This window comes from Heptranchias perlo, chromosome 21 (genome assembly GCF_035084215.1).
Source record: "Heptranchias perlo isolate sHepPer1 chromosome 21, sHepPer1.hap1, whole genome shotgun sequence".
Classification (NCBI taxonomy): domain Eukaryota; kingdom Metazoa; phylum Chordata; class Chondrichthyes; order Hexanchiformes; family Hexanchidae; genus Heptranchias; species Heptranchias perlo.
In genome coordinates this window covers 11,043,606-11,066,873 of record NC_090345.1, presented here as the reverse complement: position 1 = coordinate 11,066,873, position 23,268 = coordinate 11,043,606, and the positions used below count along the sequence as shown (strand labels likewise).

General features: G+C 41.9%; 1 protein-coding gene across 1 annotated transcript in view; it reads right to left on the bottom strand.

The window, feature by feature from the left end:
• Positions 1-23,268, bottom strand: part of cfap58 (cilia and flagella associated protein 58) — a 165,847-nt gene that overhangs the window by 77,820 nt on the left and 64,759 nt on the right. The window contains exons 14-16 of the mRNA XM_068002701.1: positions 12,236-12,347; positions 9,959-10,063; positions 7,261-7,380 (exon numbers count right to left, since the gene is read on the bottom strand). Coding sequence (XP_067858802.1) covers positions 7,261-7,380; positions 9,959-10,063; positions 12,236-12,347 — 337 coding nt within the window. The remainder of the gene's footprint in view (positions 1-7,260; positions 7,381-9,958; positions 10,064-12,235; positions 12,348-23,268) is intronic.

The following is a 23,268-nucleotide window of genomic DNA, read 5'->3' as shown; positions in this document are numbered from 1 at the left end:
GAACCAAGCAGATAGTGCAGGAGACCCCTGAGGGCAGCTCGCTCTCTAACCAGTATTCAGTTCTGAATACTGCGGGGGGGGAAAGAGGGTTTCCCTGGGGAGTGCAGAGCCAAGTCCACAGCACCATGGGTGGCTCAGCTGTACGGGGGGAAAGAGAATGGTCAAGAGAGCGATAGTGATAGGGGATTCTATAGTTAAGGGAACAGACAGGCGTTTCTGCAGCTGCAGACTTGATTCCAGGATGGTATGTTGCCTCCCTGGTGCCAGGATCCAGGATGTTACAGAGCAACTGCAGAACATTTTGAAGGGGGAGGGTGAACAGCCAGAGGTCGTGGTCCATATTGGTATCATCGACATAGGTAGAAAGAGGGATGAGGCCCTGCAGGCAGATTTTAAGGAATTAGGAAAGAGATTACTAAGCGGGACCTCAAAGGTAGTAATCTCCGGATTACTCCCGGTGCCACGCGCTAGCGAGTATAGAAATAGGAGGATAGATGGAGAAATGGTGCAGGAGGGAGGGCTTTAGATTCCTGGGGCATGGGGACCAGTTCTGGGGGAGGTGGGACCTGTACAAGCTGGACGGGTTGCACCTCAACATGGCCGAGACCGATATCGTCAAGGGCAGGTTTGCTAGTGCTGTTGGGGAGGGTTTAAACTAGTTTGGCAGGGGGATGGGAACTTGAGCGTAGATTCAGAAGGGAGAGAAGCAGAGCTGGAAATGGAAGGCAGAAAATTAGTAAGTGAGTTTGGAAGGCAGAGGAAACAAAGGTTAGAAACGAGACAACAAAGGAATTTGTCAGTACTTAATAGCATATATCTCAATGCAAGGAGTATAGTGAAGGAGGTAGATGAGCTAAGGGCACTGATAGACACGTGGAAATACGATATCTTAGCTATTACAAAAACATGGCTTAAACAGGGGCAGGAATGGCAGCTCAACTTTCCTGGTTACAGGGTTTTCAGACGAGATAGAGAGGGGGATAAAGTGGGGGGGGGTGGCAATATTGGTTAAAGAAACAATTACGGCTGTGAGGAGGGATGATATGTTAGCAGGATCATCAAAGGAGGCCATGTGGGTTGAGCTAAAGAACAAAAAAGGAGCAGTCACGCTGCTAGGAGTGTACTATAGACCCCCAAACAGTCAGAGGGAGATAGAAGAGCAAATATCTTGGCAAATTTCTGAGAAGTGCAAAAACAATAGGGCAGTAGCAGTAGGGGATTTCAACTACTCTAATATTAACTGGGCTACAATCAGTGCAAAAGGTACAGAGGGTGCAGAATTCTTAAATTACATTCAGGAGAACTTTTTTAGCCAGTACGTAGCAAGCCCAACAAGAGGGGGGCAGTTCTGGATTTAGTTTTAGGGAATGAAGCTGGGCAGGTGGAAGGAGTATCAGTGGGAGAACATTTTGGTAGTAGTGATCATAATTCAGTTAGATTTAGCATAGTTATGGAAAAGGACAATGATGGAATAGGAGTTAAAGTTCCAAATTGGGGAACGGCCAATTTTATTAAGCTGAGAAGTGATTTAGCAAAAGTGGACTGGAAACAGCTACTTGAAGGTAAACCAGTGTCAGAGCAGTGGGAGGCATTCAAGGGGTTCAGAGGAAACATGTTCCCACAAAGAAAAAGGGTGGGACTGCCAAATCCAGCGCCCCCTGGATGACAAGAACAATACAGGGTAAGATAAGGCAGAAAAGGAAAGCTTATGTCAGACACCGAGAGCTCAATACTGCAGAAAGCCTAGAGGAGTATAGAAGGTGCAGGGGTGAAATTAAAAAGGAAATTAGGAAAGCAAAGAGAGGGCATGAAAAAATACTGGTAAGTAAAATTAAGGAAAACCCAAAAATGTTTTATAAATACATAAAGAGCAAGAGGAAAACTAAGGAAAGAGTAGGGCTTATTAGAGACCAAAAAGGTAACCTATGTGTGGAGGCGGAAGATTTGGGTATGGTTCGTAATGAATACTTTGCGTCTGTCTTCACAAAAGAGGGGGACGATGCAGAGATTGTAATTAAGAAGGAGGAGTGTGAAATATTGGATGGGGTAAACATAGTGAGAGAGGAAGTATTAAGGGGTTTCGCATCTTTGAAAGTAGATAAATCACCAGGCCCGGATGAAATGTATCCCAGGCTGCTAAGAGAAGCAAGGGAGGAAACAGTGGAGGCTCTGACCATCATTTTCCAATCCTCCGTGGCTACAGGTGTAGTGCCAGAGGATTGGAGGACTGCTAATGTTGTACCATTGTTTAAAAAGGGAGAAAGAGATAGACCGAGTAATTATAGGTGGGCAAATTATTGGAATCGATTCTGACGGACAGCATAAATCGTCATTTAGAAAGGCATGGATTAATCAAGGACAGTCAGCATGGATTTGTTAAGGGAAGGTCGTGTCTGACTAACTTGATTGAATTTTTTGAGCGGGTAACATGGAGGGTCAATGAGGGTAACGCATTTGATGCGGTGTACATGGATTTTAGCAAGTCTTTTGACAAGGTCCCACATGGCAGACATGTCAAAAAGTAAAAGCCCATGGGATCAAAGGGAAAGTGGCAAGTTGGATCCAAAATTGGCTCAGTGACAGGAAGCAAAGGGTAATGGTCAACGGGTGGGTTTTTGCAACTGGAAGGCTGTTTCCAGTGAGGTCCCACAAGGTTCAGTACTAGGTTCTTTGCTTTTCGTGGTATATATTAATGATTTGGACTTGAATGTGGGGGGCTTGATCAAGAAGTTTGCAGATGATACAAAAATTAGCAATGTGGTTGATAGTGAGGAGGAAAGCTGTAGACTGCAGGAAGATATCAATGGACTGGTCAGGTGGACAGAAAAGTGGCAAATGGAATTCAATCCAGGGAAGTGCGAGGTAATGCATTTGGGGAGGTCAAACAATGTAAGGGAGTAAACAATAAATGGAAGGATACTGAGAGGTGTAGAGGAAGTGAGGGACCTTGGAGTGCATGTCCACATATCCCTGAAGGTAGTAGAACAGGTAGTTAAGGTGGTTAAAAAGGCATAAGTGATACTTTCCTTTATTAGCCGAGGCATAGAATATAAGAGCAGGGAGGTTATGCTTGAACTGTATAAAACACTAGTTAGGCCACAGCCCCTCTTACCTATGTAATTGGCTTTGTTTAAGTTTAAGACTCTAGTTTCAGACTTAAGTATGTCACTCTCGAACTCAATGTAAAAGTCTATCATATTATGATCACTCTTCCCTAGAGGATCCCTTACTATGAGATTACTAATTAACCCTGTCTCATTACACAAGACAAGATCTAAAATAGCCTGTTCCCTGGTTGGTTCCACAACGTATTGTTCTAGGAAACTGTCTCAAATGCATTCCATGAACTCATCCTCCAAATTACTTTTGCCAATTTGATTTGCCCAGTCTATATGCAGATTAAAGTCCCCCACGATTATTGCATTACCTTTGTTACAAGCTCCTCTTATTTCTTGATTAATACTCTGTCCAACAATATAACTACTGTTAGGTGGCCTGTAAACTACTCCCACCGGTGCTTTCTGCCCCTTGTTATTTCTTATCTCCACCCATACTGATTCTACTTCTAGATCTTTTCTCTCTACTGTCTTTATGTCATCCTTTATTATCAGGGCTACCCCACCCCTCCTTTTCCATTTTGTCTGTTTTTTCGAAAAGCCAAATACCCTGGAATATTTAGTTCTCAACCTTGATCACCTTGCAACCAAGTCTCAGTAATGGCTACTAGATCAAACCCATTTATCTCTATTTTGCCACTAATTTGTCTATCTTGTTACGAATGCTTCGTGCATTCAGGTAAAGAGCCTTTAGTTTTAACTTTTTACTATTTTTCCCTGATTTGACCTTGTTCAATGATGCACTATTACCGTTAAACTCTCTGTCCCTTCCTGTCATACTCTGCTTATCTTTACCCAAATCGCTACACTGCTCTTTGGCCTTGGCTTTTCTCTTTAGATTTATAAATTTCCCCTTACCTGAACCCTCCCCCACCTTTATTGTCAAACAAAATTTGACACTGAGCCACGTGAGCAGATCTTAGGATAGGTGACCAAAAGCTTAGTCAAAGAGGTGGGTTTTAAGGAATGTCTTAAAGGAGGAGCGGTAGCGAGGCGGAGAGGTTTAGGGAGGGAACTCCAGAGCTTAGGACCTAGGCAGCCGAAGGAATGACCGCTAATGGTGGAGTGATGAAAATCGGGGATGCACAAGAGGCCAAAATTCGAGTAGCGCAGAGATTTTGGAGGGTTGTAGGGCTGGAGGAAGTTACAGAGGTAGGGAGGGTGCGAGCCCATGGCGGGGGTTTGAAAACAGTGGTTACATGCTAGGAGTCGGGTTGGCAACACTCTGGGATTGTCCGAGTGTCTCCCAGAATGACAGATTAATCTCTTGGGCGCTGTTGCGACCAACCTGGGAGACAAGAGGGAAGTAGAGTTGTTGGGCAGTGTCAGCGCACAAATGAAAGGAGGTAGAGCTTTGAAGGGCAGATGCACAGGCCAATGAACACAGAGCGAGGGTGGGTTTTCGCTAGCAGGCCTACTGTGGGCATTGTAGGCAGTAAAGTTCCCAAAGCTGTTCATGCTTTACTGCAGCAATAGCCATTTTAGGTAAATACTTGTGATAACATTTCTATTCCAATCAGTTCCTTTTTTCACTTGAATCCCCCCACTTTTGCTATATCTATTCCTAAGTCTGTAGCCTACCTGTGCTGGGACTATCAGATCATTTTGGGAATGAAATAGTTGGAAACCATTGCTGATTTTTTTTCCCCCTCCTGTCATTTTTCATTGACATAGAGTGTGAAATGGTGTTTAAATTCCTACCCTTCAGCTCCCTGTGCCTGTTTGAGTGTGGCAGAGTTGACAACCCTCCTGGATTGTGTTGGAGTCTCCATATTTAGTGCATTTTTCAAGTGTGATATCAAATTAAATAGGAAAATATGTTCAACTCAGCATCAAGTTTTAAAACAAATATTACAGAACCGACCCTTTGGAGGCCCACCCTTGCCCCGTATAGCAGGAAATGCAGCAAGGTGAAGACTTGCTTCCTGTAAGAAGCTAATTTCCCCTCCCCCCCACATCCACTGGCTAGCTACCTGGGCTCTATTAAAACTGCACTCCCTTCCCCCTGAAAAAAAGAGAGCTAGAAAGAGAAAAAAAGAAATACTGACAGCATAAAGGAAGAACAAGAGAAAGGTAAAAGATCAAAATGAGGAAGAGTAAAGAGGAAAGGAGAAAAGGAAAAAGACACAAACCTAAATAAGGAGAGAAGGAATGGCAGAAAAGGGGGAAAAAGAAAAGATGTAAAGAGAGAAAGAAAAGAGCTACCAGTGCTACATTGAATGTGGTGCAGCAGTGCCTCCCTTCAACTCCTCACCCAATTTTCAGCCTATCCCTCCTCAGCCTCCTTGGTGCTTCTTGGGCTCTCCCTGCTCCTACTCACTCCCAGCAGTATATTGTAGGCATGGGGGAAACAGCACCGAGCAACCAGCCACAATCAAGTGCTGTAAGGGCTCTAGAACTCAGGGCACAAGCAATGTCTTCATCATCACCCATATGGCTACGGCCAAATACTTTAGGGAGAACATCTTGGCCCCTATGTGGTAACAGGAATGTGTGTTTGAGGTGGTGCCAGGGCTTCTGGAAGAGCCCCATGGGGATATGGATGGTGCTAGCAAGGAAGCTGATATTTATTCTCAGTCTATTCCTAATTATTATATAATGAGCACTAGAAGCAGATGTGACACAGATTTATTTATGTAACTGCGATGTGCAAACCACACACATTTATTTATTTATGCACCTACAGCATGTACAGAGCACAGACGTGTTTATTTAATTGCAGTATGAGAGAGACTTGGACTTATTTCTTTATCTACCTGCATTGGGCAAGGACAACACTATTCAAGCATTCAATTTTTAAAAATATCTATTATCAGTGGGCATGTGAGAGCCACAACAGTTTTAGTAATTTGTCACCGAGATTTTAAAAACCCACCTTGTAGGGTCTTCTTCATTTTTCACATAGAAATACATCCCCCACAGACCACTGGGGCACAAAGATCAGATGGGCAATGTGCCCCAATGTTGTATTGCCAAAAGATCTTAAAGCATTAATGTCTCTTACACAAATTTTCCCAAAGGGGATAGGGTGGGAAAGTGGAGTTAAGGTAGAAAGAAGGATCAGCCATTGTTAAAATTGGATAGCCATGTGGTGAAGGATGGAATACTAGAGCTGGTCTTTAGTTGTTTCCAAGCTTTTATTCATACATTCCCCTTGCACACATACCACACCTGAGCTAAGCTCTCCTATAAAAAGGATACAAGAGAGTCCCCATTTAATACTCAACACCTGAATACAATTAACACTCATTGATATAAATCATACAATTAACAGCCATGATCTTATTGAATGGCGGAGCAGGCTCAAGGGGCCTATTTCTTATATGCTGAAGTTCTTAATTGGTGTTTGTGACGGCCTGCTCCAATGGTGTGTGAAATATGCCTGGGATGAAGCTCCCTAACATTTTTTTTGGGCCCCTAACACATTGGCACTGTCAATACTGCACAAATACATGTAGATTTTTTAAAATGTGGCTTTATCATTAAGCACCAGCAACGGGACTGCTCCTTGCTTTAGTTACGCATTTTTTTAACCATCTTATCTGACCTGTGGAACGTTGAATCAAAATCCCTTGTCACTTTGCAATAAGGCTGCCTGCCCACTAGGGTTGCCAACCCTCCAAGATTGACCTGGAGTCTGCAGGAATTAAAGATAAATCTCCTGGACACTGCTGTGAGTGACCCAGGAGAAAAATCACAGAGGCATTTTAACAAATTGTGTGCTTTTTCATTTTCTTTGAAGTTATAAAAATATTGGAGATGGGGAAAAAAAGCTGTTTGACTGGGTGGGGCAGTTGGAGGTGGGAGGTCATGTGATGAAACCTCCAGGAATATGCCCAACCAGAGTTGGCAACCCTACTACCCATGTTAACCCAAATTGCTCATTCAGTAACATTCATGTAGTGCCAATGAGTCATGGTGCTACAAGTATAAACATTCCCTGCGACAGATTCTTGAAATATATTGTTTGCTGAGCTGCAAATGAGGCAGTGACTGCAGGGGGTATGGGAAGGTTGTTCCCAGTGCTGCCGCTGACAAAAAATTTGTAAACAAGGGACGAGTGAATTAAAAGAAAAATGGACTCAGTGGTTCGTATCCCCACAGGAGTGTTAGAAAAAGTAAGATATCCGACATCTGCTCTCACCTTCAGTTGCTTAGTCTTATCTCGCAGGGTCCTCTGATAGATCATTAGCTGCTCAGCAGCCTCTGGTCCAGGCTGTCGTGCCAAGATATGTTTCAGCTCCACGTAGAGCTTCTCCTTCTCCTGCAGAAGAACAAATCCAATATCAGATTGGTGCAATGCACTGAACAGTAAAATAAAGTTACAATTATTATATGATTGTCAAATATAATTAAGCTTTATTTGAACAGTTACACAGGTTCGGAATAAAATGAGCATTGCCAGAACACCAATCCAGACATGACTAGTTTACATAAGCCTAGACTCGATAATTTAATCCACAGCAGACTCTAAGTGACTTTCCAGTTCTACCTACACGGTCCTTGAGTGGTGATTTTCTCTTTTGTTCTCCCTTAATTTCTAAAATAAATTTCCTGTTTTATGCTGTCTTAAATAATTTGTCACTACCAATGTGCTCTTGTTGGAGCAAAACTGCAGTACCCTGGTGAAGTGAAGTGGCCTATAGGAAGCAGATTGCTTTGATACACTTGTTTTACCTTAAATACTCCTCTTTTTCTAAATTTTATCTTCTAGCTGCAGAGAAATTAATGTTTATCAGCAATTTCCAGTCTGAATTGATCACAAGAAAATGTCTTTTTAATCACTCCTCCAAGTCCACTGGTGGAATGCAGGCTAACATTGGTTATCTACTGCCCCCTGCTGCCTAAGGTTCACTTCATGAATGACTAGAACAAGTTCTTGAATGCAACAGTTTGGCAGAAATTAATTGTTGTAAAACAAAAAAACTAAACCAATTGTTGGTTCTCCTCAGGGTGAGAAGAAGTTCTGCTCCTAATAACAGCACAAAGCAATTTTGTGACAGGTCTGAGAAAGGCCAGGCCTATCTCACTTAATACAAACACTTACAGTTAAAAAGAAACACTGGAGCCCCGATCTTAACCGAACACGCCCAGCGGGAATAGGCCGGGTTCAGCTCAGGTGCCCATTTTACGCCTCACCCGATTTTATGTTCCACTGAAGGCAATGGAGCGTAAAATCAGGCGGGGTGTAAAGCGGGCATTCGACCCAAACCCATCCCGTGCCTAACAGGTTAGGTTCAAATCGGGGCTTGGAAATCTGAAATAAGAAATGTTGGAAAACTGCAGCAGATCAATTCGGGTTTGAAAGAGAAAGATTAACGTTTCAGCTGGGTCCATTAATCAGACCGCTCTTGCTGTGTCTTGCTGCGCATTTCCAGCATTTTCTGCTTTCATTACACTAGGAACATGTAGGCCCAGATATTGGTCTCCCTAGCACCTGAAGAATGCTCATTTCCCAGAGCTAGTGAGAGAGGAAAAGGAGGAGGACACCCTGCCAGGGGACGGCCTAACACCAGTGGTACAACCGGGCACTGTTATTGACCTGGCCCACCAAATTTCAGTATACTTCGTCTGGACAGGCGGAGCTGAGTTCCAGGATGGGGCAGCAATACTGGGGCCATAGTCTGACTAAACAGCTAAAGTCTTATTACAATATAAAAAGAAAGACTTGCATTTATATAGCACCTTTTACAACCTCAGGATGTTCCAAAGCACTATAAAGCCAATTAAGTACTTTGAAGTATAGTCACTGTTGTAATGTAGGAACATGGCAACCAATTTCTGCACAGCACGGTCTCACAACCAGCAATGTGATCATGACCAGATAATCTGTTTAGCAATGTTGGTTGAGGGATACGTATTGGCCAGTGCACTGGGGAGAACTCCCCTGCTCTTCTTCGAAGTAGTGTCATGGGATCTTTTACTTACATCTGGGAGGGCAGGCGTCTCATCCAAAAGATGGCACCTCCGACAGTGCAAGACTCACTCAGTACTGCACTGGAGTGTCAGCCTAGATTTTGTGCTTAAGTCTCTGAGCACAAAATGCAGAGGATATGCAATCCTCTAAAATAAGCAATATTGTACTTGTGACCTGATCACATAACCCACGAGAAACTACATCTATTTGTGTAACGAGTGGTTATTTTATTATATTCAAATTCCTGGACAAGCTTTTTTTTTTCTTTTTCTTTTTGAATTTTTGCACTTGTCAAGGTGAACTCACTATCAGCACCAAGCGCGCTCAACTCAAGCACAGCATGGTTAGATGCAAAGTAAAACTCATTCTACTCCACCCTAACAACATGCCTAAGTTCCAAACTCGGTTTCTACTGCACCAGTGTGAATTTATTTCATGTCTGACAACAAGCCATTCTGTGGCTTCTCAGAGTGACATTGCCAAATTTAGTGGCAAATTGGGATTTATATTTTGGTGTGGGCCTTTGCCCATTTTTATCATCATTTCCCATAGGACTTTTCCAACCAGCAGAGCGACGAGATTTTCATCAGTTTGGGCTGGATTCAAACCCATGACCCAGAGGTGAAAGGACAGGGGTTTAACAATCTGTATCAGTTCTTTTAATGCTGTTTTTTTCTGTAGCGATCCACTGGAAGGAGTGGCAAACTTAAACCAGACAGTCGTGATCCAGCTGTGTTCTATTAGTGCGGCTGTGCTATGTTTGACGTATCATCTGTCCTCTCGCACTTATTGTGTTGAGTGCATGAAAAGTTGGATCACCGATGGGGCACAGCAAGCCATAAAATTCTTACTGGTTCCAACAAACAACAAATAAATCCTTTCTGCCCTTTCATAATGTACTTTTATCCACTTCATTAGTGTGCACCTGTAAAAGCAGCTCTTTCTCCACCACCTCCTCAGTCTTTGAGATCAGACGCTTCTGTAACACCTGAACCTTCAGGATCAGCTCATATCTGCTTGGATCACTCGCCTGTAACAAATAATTTCAAAAACATTATCATGCAAGCACTATTAAGGATTATGCGTCTCAATTATCGCTGCATGGTTAAAAGTTATTTAAAGACATCTTCATTATAGCCTGGAAATTACTGTGAGCGATATTATCAATTCCTCTCCCTATGATTTTCACACAAGTATTAACCAGTTACTAAAAATATTTGAGTAGACTTCCATCTGTACCGTCTTTATGTAAAATATTGCCTCGGCAGAACACGAGAGGAAGTTTGGTCAGGGAGGATTGTACACCCCTAAATGAGCCATGCGTGATTTTCCTTCCATTAATTTAAATGGAAGCAAAATCAGGCAGGCTCCTTTAAGGGTGTGCAATCCTCCCTGACCAATTTTCCTCTTTGTGCTCCACCCAGACAATATTTTTCACTTAGGGTAGATTTTTCGTTTGTACTTCCTATGAACTTGAAAATCTTACACACCATCTTTTTTATCCTACTTATTGACCAAGGCTTCCCGCATCCCACCCCCTTAATTGGGATACATCTTCGACAAGGTGGGGCTTTTGTCTGCCTCCAAAATGTCCCTCAGCCTTGGCCAGATTTCCAGGTCATTAACATACGGGAGGCAGAACGATCAGAGGACAGAAGCATGCCGATGCAGTCTGTGGAATATTTTTATTTTGAAATTTTGAAATGTCAACTTTTCTTGTTGGAGCCTGTGCATGGCAGTGCTCCGAAAACACTTGCAGAGGTCTCTCATCACTATTTGGCCCGAGGCCTCCTCTGATAATATCTGAACACTGGATACTGGGACCCGACAGGCAACCCTGTGTCCACTGTTGGAACTGCACAAATGGCGGGAAACACTGCAGAGCCAGTGTATCCCTCATGTACATCCAGTTTACATAGATCTGCCGACAGATGGCCTAACAGGACCCGAATCCGGAAAACAGCAGTGAGGCGGGGCACATTCCTGAGTAGCTTTCTGCTTCCGTCCATCCCAGATCCATTGAAAAATCGGCAAGGAGAGGTGGAAAGCCTCGGCCATTATTTCACCTTAAGTTGTTGTGTTTCTTCAAAAATTTAGTCTATTTCATTTAAGTAGTAACATTCCAAATTATAGGCAGTACATAGCAAAAATCCCGCTCCAACATCAAAAGGGAAGTGTTGCAGACTTATTGAAGGCTCCTCCCATTTCTGCCCCTCTTACAGTTGACAAAGTGGGGCCAATTTTAGTCTCATGTACTGCCTGCCCAGGGGTGCTAGGTGCTAACTTATATATGGAAGTATGATTAAAGAGTCTAGCATAGAGATTCAATCAGCACTGATAAGACCATTTCTGCTCCAATTTTCTAACATCACTCTGAGCTCAGTATATTCAATCCAGCTGCAGAGTAAAGATCCTTCCACTTGGCCCAACAATGTGCATTTGTCTAAAGCTCACAAGGGCAACTCCAAATGCATTATAATGTTATAAACCAACCCCTCCTGTCACATGATAGCACAGCAATCGTCACCAACAAAATTGATGTTCAAGTTCTTCATAATCGCTTTTCATGCCTAAAAGTGACAGGATATAGTTGCGAGGCACTTCTACATCATCTAACGTTCATTTTCAGTTATTGGGGAAGCATTTTACATGTGATGTACTTGTCAAAGTCGTTATTAGTGCCAAGAAGAAAAATTAACAGATATGAGGGACTTACCTCATAGCAGCACTGTTAAATCCTGTGTTTGATTTTTAATAGCTTATTCCTCTAAATCACATTCCAATACATTCTGGTGGTTTAAACACATTATATAATGCGAAAATGGGAAATTCAAATTTATATTTTACTCAAGGTTCATCTACACAATATAATCACACCTATGTAACTCATGGGTTATGATATCATCCTCATGGATGAAATATATAGATTATTCCACAGTTATCCATGACATATCCTGCCAGATATGCGGCAACACATCCAGGGTAAAAACCACCTGGACCAATATGCACCTGCCTCAGCCTTTGTCAAGTGCAGTTTGTTTTCACTACTTTGTCCACTGACATCGTGTGAACTTTGTGGCCGAATTAAATTGAACATGTTTCATCCTCAGCATGCACAGACAGGAGAGCGTTACTACTGTTATTCAGAAAGAGTTCAAAACATTCATGAATGCAAAAATACCAGAAGTAAAATTAAAATCACCTCAAGTTTTCGCCACCTGTGGACGTTCATTGGATTTTCCAACTCCTCCTCAAGGGCCCTACACCGTGTCCGTTCCTTCAGGAGTTCTTTCTGTACATGGTAAACCTCACGCCTGCACAATAAACAGAAAGCACATCACACTCTTTCCCTTGTTGTTACCTTCAATTCAATCTGTCCACCTCATAAGCCAAAAGCACCTTTATGTTACGGTAGTATCACCAACTCCCGACACAAGGGTCCTGCTCAGTCAGTAGTATCACTAAAGATAAACGTATCTGTCTTTACCAATCTGCCTGTAGCAGAGACCCAGTTTTTGCTAGGTCTCCTGGTCTGCTACCAGTTCCTGGAGCTCCAGGGACTGTCCAATAAATATACTGAATTGGATTTAGCACGTCTGCTTGTTGGCATTGTGATGCACGGAACTGAAAGTGTAGACTCAGCAGATTTACACTTTGGACGATAGTCTGGATGGAAACTAGCTCCATATAAAATATAACCATGGGTGAGTGGAACATATAGGTTGCTCTCCTGAGACCCAGACTAAGGGCCCACTGCAGCATAAAAGCACCTTAATATTACAAATTCCTCTATAGAACAGTTAATCTCTCCATATATAATTTATATTCTCTATATAATCCATGCAAGACAGTGATCCATTCATGCAATTTATTCAAAGTCAATAAATATTCTTCATAATTGCTATACAAGGACAGTGAATATTCCAATATAATTTGCACAAGGACAGTGAATCTCCATGTAATTTGTGCAAGGACAGAAAATATTCCTTTATAGTTGCTATGCATGGGCAATGAATGTTCATATAATCAATACAAGGAGAGTGTGTTGCTACTAATCGCTTTCTTTGATTTTTTAAATCACTATTTTCATTCAATTAATTTTCCTTTTCTTAAAAAAAATTGTTTTTGGGACATGGGCAGTGCTGACAAAGCTGCATTTGTTGCCCATCCCTGAGATGGTGGAGGTGGGCCTTCTGGCAGTTGTTTTTTTATACTTCAGAGGGCATTAAGAATCAATCACGTAATGTGCGACTGGAGTCACGTAGTGGTGACATTAGTGAATCAGTTGGTTTTTAATCACAATCCACCAGCTTCCATTGTCATTTTTTTCCCCATGGTACCAGGCCACAAATCACCAGATTTCTTGAATTCAGTTTCACAACTTTGATAGGATTTGAACTCATGCCCTCTGGGCTTCTGGTTCAGTACCACAGTCATGATATTACTAGACCCTAGTGCCCTTTATGCTGCATTTGGGTGTTTTGTTAATTGAAGAATTTCATTTCAATACCTTTATGTCAGTGCATGTTGGAAGGTTGTCTTTGTCTCTCCCCCATAACTGTTTTCAGTGTAACCCAAAGTGGCCTGGGTACCTTTCCTGTATTATGTACTATTTAAAATCTCATGTAAGCAACTATCCATTCTGCCAGTACAGTGTCATTACTGTTGTCAATTAAATGGATTCTTAGAATTCTTTTTTGGCTCATTTCTCATATCTTCTCTTTTGCATGGCAATTAGGTTTGATGTGTTTGTACTTAGTATAAGACTCATTTTACTAACTGGCACCATACAGTGCATCCATTGCTTCCAGTTCTGTTTAAGTCTATTGTTATAAGGAACTTCTTCATTGTTTCTTCCATGTGTGTGCAATACAATTGCCGCAATAAACACTGTGATCCAATCATTTGGAAGAGAATCTGCCTTGAGTTTTCCCGAACGACCTTTGTTCCACTAATATCCTTTTGTTAGTTTCACAGACACCCACGGTGTTAATACAAGGTTTCCACCACCTGTTCCTTCTAAAGGGGAGATTGAAACAGTTATTTAACTACCTGGAGTTATTTTTTGGTGACTGCGTTTTCATTCATTTTTTAATAAGGCTTCTGTGGCACAATTTTGCAGCTCCATTCACTAGGTTTATCTTCACAGATGAATTCATGCAGACAAAGCATCGTGTCACACTGTAGGCACTGATTAGAATTTGCTTGCTTTCCAGAATACCACAGCTTGAATGGAACCATAGTTTTGCCTGAGGATGAGGATCTCGAGGAGAGTTAGTTTTCTACCTTCTTTCATTTCATATATAAACTAAATTTTTCAATGTAGGCTATTAAATGATGTGAGACATTCCTAGACTAATTGTACATTAACAATCTATACATGTGTGTTATCTACAAATCTCCTTGTTGTTTAGGTTTATTGGTAATGTCCTCTCACTGCAATATTCTTTAGCATGACATATTTAATGTGTTGCATCTGTCTGCTACCACAGATGTTGCTGGAGGTTCCACTATGGCCGCTTTTCTGTATTTCCTAGTAGCTAGCTATCGAGAGGCATTGCCACATGTTGAGCAGGCAGTCCTCTCAGTTCCTACAGTTGGAATGCCACGAGGAGACTCAAGAAGGCATGAAAATTAATTGAATTGACAAAATAGATAGCAGCAGTGGTAAAACCTGCATGCGACTGTTCCCTTTTTATGACATGATGCTCAAGTTAGAAACATATCTCTGTAGTACACGAGAACACATTCGAGAAACTGCTAGATAGTCTACAACAAGGGTGATCAAACCATTTGTTTTTCTGGGCCATTTAAATCCATACCACAACGTTTAAATCCATGTTTCTATTACTTTGCATATATCCCAAATATGGGATAACACCAGATCTTGATGTTCTGATTTAGGATTTATCCAATGAGGCAATAGCGCTAATAATATCCCTTCCAAAATTCCAGGCCTGCCAAAATTCAAAGGGGATAAACCAGCAAATAAGAAATATATAAAAACAAATAGAACCGAGTTGCCTGGGCTTTGAGGTGGGGATTGACAAGAGTTCAGGGGTCACAAGTGGTCCACAGTTTGGACAACCTTGCACTAATGGTAAGATTGTAGAGTTGGTATGAGATCAAATGGATTGAAATGGTTTCTTCATCTGAAATTATCTTGTTAAGAAAAAGTTCAAAGTAGGAACCTTCTCACCCATCTGCAGTGTCATTCTAGATACTGCAGATGGAGTCCAGGGATAAGTGTACCTCTGTCCATTAAAGTTTTACAATCTCTGCCCATCTATTTTTTTCCCCTCTCCTAAAAAAAATACAACTTTTCTCCCTGCCTGCCCATCTATATGCCATATATCATTTCCTAGCTAAGAGGACAAACTGGCAGCCTTGCCAACAAAGCTTTTGAACCGACCTCCAGGAACTGTGTGAGAGCAGTATCTTCCAATGCTGAGAGCAGTGTGATGTATCTTTCAATATCCTCCCCCTTTCAGAGGGAAATCACCTCATCCCCACTTAGCATCATTCCAAGCAGTCAGCCGAGGGAAGGAACTAAGTGCATAGAAAACCTAAATCTTTCCACTCTGAGAACTGCACTGACACAGGTACTGCCACTGGCAGTCTCATAAACCTTTAGGTAATTTGTCATATCTCACACTTCCATCTTCAAAGACATCAAGTGAGTTTCAAAATCAAAGAAATTGACCACTACAGTCGTTCTGAGGACCAACATGAGCTATTTGGTGATAGTTGTTGAAAAAAAAAGGCAAGCATTTTCTTATAAGGTACCTTTGAAGAAGAGAACAGCTACAGTGACTCAACTTGCACTTATACCACTTGTGCACTCTACCACGCTCTCACTAGATGTCAGCTTGGCTTTCTCTCTCTTCCGTGTCAAAAGGACATGGGTTCAAGCACTTAAGCACGTAATCTAGGATGACACTTCGGTACAGTACGGAAGGCAGGACTGCATTGTCATAGGTGCAATCTTTTGGGTGAGACATTAAACCGAGGCCCCATCTGCCACAAAAGGTCCCCTGACACAATTACCACAGTGTCCTTGCTAAGACGTATCCCTCAACCAACCCCACCAAAACGGATTAGCTGGTCATTTCTCTTTGTCGGACCTTGTGTACAAATTGGCTGCTGCGTTTGTCGCTATAAGAATAGTGACCATTCAAGACAGTTCATTGGCTGTAAAGTGTTTTGGGATATCATAAAGACAAAAAAGGTACTATATAAATGCAAGTTCTTTCTTTTGTAAAGAAAACCTTTTTGCTTTACTACCCCTCTCTCTTCCTTCAAATGGTTCCTCTTAGCTCTTTGACTGTAAATTTAGTTAATTTCTCCTCTGCTTCCTGCTCAGTTTCCAACTCTCCTTCTGTGAAGTGCCTTGGGACATTTTATTCTATGAAAGTTTCTACATAAATCTAAGTTGTTTATTAAATTTTCCATTACAATTTTATCCAGCTGCTATATGAATAAGTTATGTATATTTGTGAGGGATGAATGAAAATCACATTCTCAAATAGTCAGTGACTACCACGGTTTCCATTTGGTGGTTTAATCCCGCTTTTTCTAACATTTCAACTTAATCCTCATTTTGCGAAACATCTCTCACTGCTCTCTACTATTATTTTAAATAAATATATTTCGAACAAATCATCCGTTTTATTGTTAATCCTTTTGGAATTTCTGGGTAAGTTTATTTTGGAACATGCAGAGGACATATGGAGGTGCAGATGCATCGCACTAGGCTTCTGCTGTAGAAACTGCATGCTAAAAATGGATCTGCAATGAGCATCCAAGATTTGTACCAATTACTGAATACGTAGTTTTAATTCGCCAAGCGCTTGCTGCAGCATTTGTTGTGCCAACTGTGTTTGATGCCTGTTTATTTGATAGGACAAGGATTTAAAATCTATGGTGGATGAGGACATAGTACTGGAGCTCCCATTTGTCAATGCAGTAAATATCCTAGAAAAGTTCTTGGTGAAATACCAAGCACTAGTTGCCATTAGGCTCTGTACAAATTTACTTTGACTCAGGTATTTAAATGAAGTAATAAAGGTTGACCTGCTGCACTGGCAATGTAGGCCAACATTGAAATGTTATGATATAGTCCTAACCTTTTATTTGCAATGAAAACACTAGTGTATAATTACTGCACTGGTGTGATTACTTCACTGATATATCATTCAGTTTACTGCACTCATGAGAAACATATTATAATTCAATTGTTTACGGCACTTCTGGGTTTTAGCTCTAGCAGCATGTGAATTTCAACAAAAACTTACGTTTAAATAGCATCTTTGATCTAGCAAAAAGACCCAAGGTATTTTAAAAAGAGGGGCTTGACACTGTGCAGGAGATTGGGAGAAGGGCCAAGAAGGTGACCAAAGGCATGATTGAATAGGTAAGTTTTGATCAAGCTTTTGGAAGTGGGGAGAAATGTGGCATGGAGGAGGGCTTTAGGAAGAGCATTTGAAGGCTCTGATGATGAAGCAGACAAAGGGAGGCCACAGATTTTTTAATCAGTGAGCTAGTGGAGGTCAGGGCAGTAAGTGACATAGGATGTAAGCAGCAAAGTTCTGGATGAGTTAAAGAAAGGTAAGTTGGCTCCCAGGTTGAAAGCTCCCTACTGAGCTTCTCTCCTTTCTAACTGTATCCATGACCATCCATTGCCATCCTTTGCCATTTCCCCTCCAGTCTCCTCTCCTCTACTACTTAAGATCCCCATCCCCCAATAGTAGGTGCATTTTAGTTCAATGTGTAAGTTCAAGCTACAAGTTAAAGCTACCTGCCCAGAGCACAATGCCCAACTTCCAGCCCTACTTGTTCTGTGTTTTTACCTGTGCTCTTTTCAAAGCCTGGGACTTAGCTGCCATTGAATTTCCTGGACTCCTGGATGCCTATATCATCAGGACTGCACTGTCCTGCTGGACTACATTTGTATGCCTCAGCTGCCACGACTCTACTCTGCCACTCAATCTTTAAGTTTAAGGTAACCTGTTCCAGCCTACAGTGCCCATCCCCCATCCGCTGCTGAGCTTCAGGGCTGTACTACAGTGCACAGCTGGCTTCTCAACTTTACTCTGCTGCTACGTTGGGTCTTGGACAGATATCCGCTTTGTCCCAGGTCAAATTCCATTTCTCCGCTGGCTTATGGGCTTTACTGTGACCTTCACTGTTGCTGCTGCTTTCTACCGAGACTGTATTCTCTACTGGGCTGCCTCTATCCCAGTATCTGGCCTGCTTCTGCGGGCTTGGTTTTCTGCTGCGCCACTGGGAGGTTTTCGCTCTACGCTGGGCTAGCTCTGATCTGTTCCTCTTGGTTCCCATCCCAGTCCGGATTCTGCTCCCATATTGCTTAACGATCTCTGCTTTGCTGCCAACTGCTTGCTTCCCATGGCCACTCATCCTTCAGAATGTCTCCAATACCTTTTTTGCTGGATTGGGTTGGATTGGCTCCCCAAGTTCTTACTGCTGTTACCGACCTTGTGTGCTCCTCACCGCTCGACCGCTGTTCCTTGGACCTGCTCCCTCATCTGCACTGATCCTGTGGATATACCTTTCACCCTCCCCTAGTTTCCCAGATTTCATTACACCTGGTCCTTGGGTTTCACTATCACTGTTCCTCGCTCTTCTGCTAGTTTACCAGATCTGCTGGTATGCACTGCCATCACCTGTGGCCACTACACACCTCTATTGGACCCCAGGATCAACCTCTGCTGGGTCACAGTTGCCTTTTCATTCCTCCTCGGCCTTCTGATTCCATTGGACAACCTCCAGCAGTGCGCCTGCTAATACTCTGCTCCTCTCCACAACTGTCTCTGAACTTAGACACAGGTTTGTGAATGCCCCAAGCTGACTCCATCTTTTTTACAAGTCATCTTCATCCCAGCACAGGACCTCAAATTTTAACTGTGGACTGCTTAATATTGTCTCCTCCATGTCTTCTATTTATAACCAGAATATGTCTCTACTAATCTCTGCCATGGCCTGAAATCCCTCTAGATCCATTTACCTCTGCAGTTTGGCTTCCACTCCAAACCCAAGCCCAAGAGCTCTATCTCCATTTTTTGTTTCTCTTGGCTCCTCTTGGGCCCTTCTCTCCTGCCTCCTCCCCTTCCTGTCACCCAATCATGCTACCTTTCATTAATAAAAGAAAAAGCAAAACACTGCAGATACTGAAAATCTAAAATCCAAACAGAAAACGCCGGAAACACTCAGCAGGTCAAGCAGCATCTTTACAAAAAGGAAAAAGGTTAGGTTAACGTTCAGGTCTATGACCCTTCATCAGAAGCGGAAGATGGTACAGATTAACAGATTATAAGGAGAAACAAATCAAAGGAAAAGGGGACAGGGTAAATATGGCCACAAGAAAAGAAAATGAATGATCTGTAAAGTGATTAAGAGATCAGATGATTAAATGACAGAAATGATAATAGTGTAAGACAAATGGAGACATGATGAGAGAAATTAGAGAAATAAAAGATACATATGGGACCCAGGAGATGTGTGAATGCTTAAAGCAGAATAGCAGAGGGGGAAGGAAGCATTGGAAAACTGGCAAAGCAGAACAGGCTCTAGCGACGCGGTAGTGTGGTGGAAGGTAAAGGCAGGTAGACAACAGGGGTGCAAACTACCTCACCAGCTCTATACCAATAGAGGATCCTCACCCCAAGCACCAACCCACAACCTCCTCCGTTCCCAGAAGCGCTGATACACCATCCTAGATTACCAGCAGCTGCTGTCAGAGAGAAAAGGCAGCTGTGGTTAAGGTCTGAAGTTATTAAAGTCAATATTAAGACCAGAGGGCTGCAAAACACCTAGTAGAAAGATGAGGTAGTGTTCCTTGAGCTTGTGTTGAACTTCATTGGAACAGTGTAGAAGGCCAAGGTCAGAGAGGTCAGAGTGGAAGTAGGACGGAGAATTAAACTAGCAAGCTGGTCGTTCACTCATGCAAAGAGTGGAGGAACATGTTGCACTGAGGTGAAGAAATAACTGCCTCATGACAAACAAAATAACTATTCTTGTTCAAACTCTCCAATTTCCTGCATCTCATCTCTTTTGCATTGTGCCATGAAAGAGGGGGAAGAAGTAAAATTAATAAGACAGCAAAAAAAAAAGGAAATTGCAGATAGAAACAGGTAGTACTGGTGCCAGAGCGTCATCAGTGACGGGAAGAAATATAATGAAAGGTGAAGTTAATGGTTATTTAACAGGTAATTGTTGCTGGCATTACTTACGTCATAATGTCACAACAATATGCCTAAATCGTGACAGCAGGAAATAGGTGTAACAAAATGGATGTTTCAATGTTTTTTATATGTGGATACCAGAATATTTAAATACACACAATAAATGACAATGTAAAAATTGCAGTCATAAAGACCTGTGTATAGGTACAAATTATGCAATGGATTTACAGCACTTTAATGCAAAATTGCATGGGAAGTCCATTTAAAGTAATTTTTGAGTGGAAACTAAAATAAACAAGTGCCTTCCAAGACACTGCGAGGTGCAGCATGATAGTCACACATGCTCTCCATTCACAGAACAATAAACAGCTGGAAACTGGGCACAAAAAAGGTGCAAATTGAAATATTACAGAACACTGCCATCTGGCCTGCCAGTCAAACCATAAAGGGAGAGGCAAAGAGGGTGAAAGGGTTAATCAGTAGAAAAATTGTTCCTGTGAAACTTAATTCTTCAACTGTTTGAAAAGCTTTAGGAATCATTCAGAACATCTGCCGTCAAACATGGCAATATTTGAGCTGATTAACCAAGAATGTGCTCATACATAACATAAGCCTAGTGAGGTCAATCGAAACAGGTCTAGTAAATTTGCAAAATTTGCCCTGCCATCAGTTACCACTTTCTTTTTGTATCTGCAACACATTCAGGATCAGTTTTCTTTTTGTCCTAATGGCGTCCCGCCAGTAAGTAAGGATTGATTCATTGAATATGGCAGAAGTGTCTACTTATATTAAAAAGTTATTGAGAACAGTTAAAACCATTTGCCGAGACACAAGACTTCACACAACAGACTGCAGTTGCAGCCTGAGTTCATAAATTAGGAGGGGAAGAAAAGAATAAAAAAGTTTGCTTATGATGTTCAATATTTATGCTGACAGTACTTCAGATGGGATTTCTACTAGATATTTAAGATGTTCCATTTTATCACAAACTGTTTAGCTCTCCTTAGAGAATATTAAACAGCTTGTAAAAATTCAGCCCAATTTATTCTAATTTTGCTTGTCATGCTTTTATACATTTCATTTGATTCAAATAATTGAGATCGGTGAGTGCCATATTTCAGTGCAGTTTCTCTTAAGGTAGAGCTACGCTGCCATAGAGCTTTAAGGGTGCAGAAATACAGCCACTTTTGTGTCACTGTAAAGTGGATCCTGCTGTCCAGCAATGCAAAAAAATGACCGTAGTCAGGTCCCGATCTGCATCTGTAGGGGAGCTGGGTGAGGCCCCCAGGTGGATGGCCATTTTGACATCACTTGGGTTTGGCATTACAAAGAGTATAACTCTACTGTAGTCAGTTCTGGTTTAAAAAGTGCTCAGGGAGACTCTTGCATCCCTAGTCACTTTATAATCTTACACAGAGTTGTTTTTAATCATTTGAAAATGCCGGGGATCCCGCCTGCGGTCTGAAAACACTCGATTTACCAGCAGAGGGTGGAATCCTTCACAGCTCAATCCAGAGCCAGGAGACAGAAAGAAAGTCGTGCCAGGTAGCTGGAGTTTAAACGCAGCCAGATTTTTAGACATCTTAAGGGTATCAAAGCCACAGAGCAGGTACGGAAGAGATTCACTAAGGTGATACCAGGGATGAGTGGCTTTGGCTAGAGAAACTGTGGTTCTTTTTATTCGAACAAAGAAGGTTAAGAGGTCTAATACAGGCGTTCAAAATTTGATAAAGTAAATCGGGAAAAATTATTTCCACTGGTCAGTGAGCCGATAACTAGAGAATATAAATTTAAGATCATCACCAAAAGAATGAATGGAAAGTTGAGAAAATTTTTTTTTAAAACAGAGGATTGTTAGGGCATTGACTGGCTTTACTGAAACAATGATGAAAGCATAATCCATAATGGCTTTCAAAAGGGAAATGGATAAATATTTGAAAAAGAAAACAATTCAAAGGAAATAGGAAAAGGGCATAGGAGTGCGATTAAGTGGATAGTTCTTTCACAGAGCTGGCACAGGCACAAGCACAATGGGTTGAATGGCCTCCTTCTGTGATGTAAATCTGTGATTTAAAATTCTATTAGTCTAGACAGTGGCCATTAGTTCATTATTTTAAATATGTACAAAATGTTAGCATCAGGTGTGGGGTAGGTGTCCTTAACCACTTGTGCCCAATTTTAAATTCAACTCAGAAGAGATAGACATCTCCTTGCTCCATTGTCTGTTAAGGATTACAACTTAAATGTGTCCTGGCAATATTTTTACTTTATTCAACTCTCTTGTTCAAAGGAGCCAATGGAAGCAAACGATGAATTAATTACCTGGGCCAACTGATCCAAGCTGGGCTATTTTAAATTCACTGAAAAATTGATCCCAAGTTGGCTCAGTTTACACCACATAATTTCAGGTAAAATAACAATGCAGTATGCAGCAGGGGAAAGGATTACTTTAAGTACACCCGTTGCCATTTTCCATGCCCCACCATCATTCTATGTGTACACAAAGTGGGTGTTTGTCTTGCTGCATACCTAAGCAGCCATTTTGTTCATTCCAGCATTAACATCCTGGTGTTGGTGACAAGCAAGCTGGTGGCTTGGCATTTTCTTTATTTTCTTCTCTTTTCTCTCCTTCTCTGCTGAAGATACTGCCTCAAGCTGAGGTGCCGTTCCACACACAGGAGCAACGCGCCAATAACTCACCCAAGTGATCATCCTTTATATATGTTAGCCTTGACAGTAAGTGTTGACAGACTATTCAACTGTTGAGAGTATAACAGCTGAGTCTGATACTGTCCTTCTCCAATGTCAACACTTGTACATTTTCAAGAAGAATTTACTGGATAGTAATCAGGAGCAGAAGCCCTGGTTGATTTCTTTCTAGGCCAGGAGCACTGAAGCCAACTGTAACACCCTTACTGCCTAGCTGCGATCAGCTAACTTAGCAGTGACTAGAGATAGAACCCAGTATCTTCCTCATCCGTAGGTCTTAGCAGCATTCAAAACATACATTTACCCACTGAGCAATTGGCTTGAC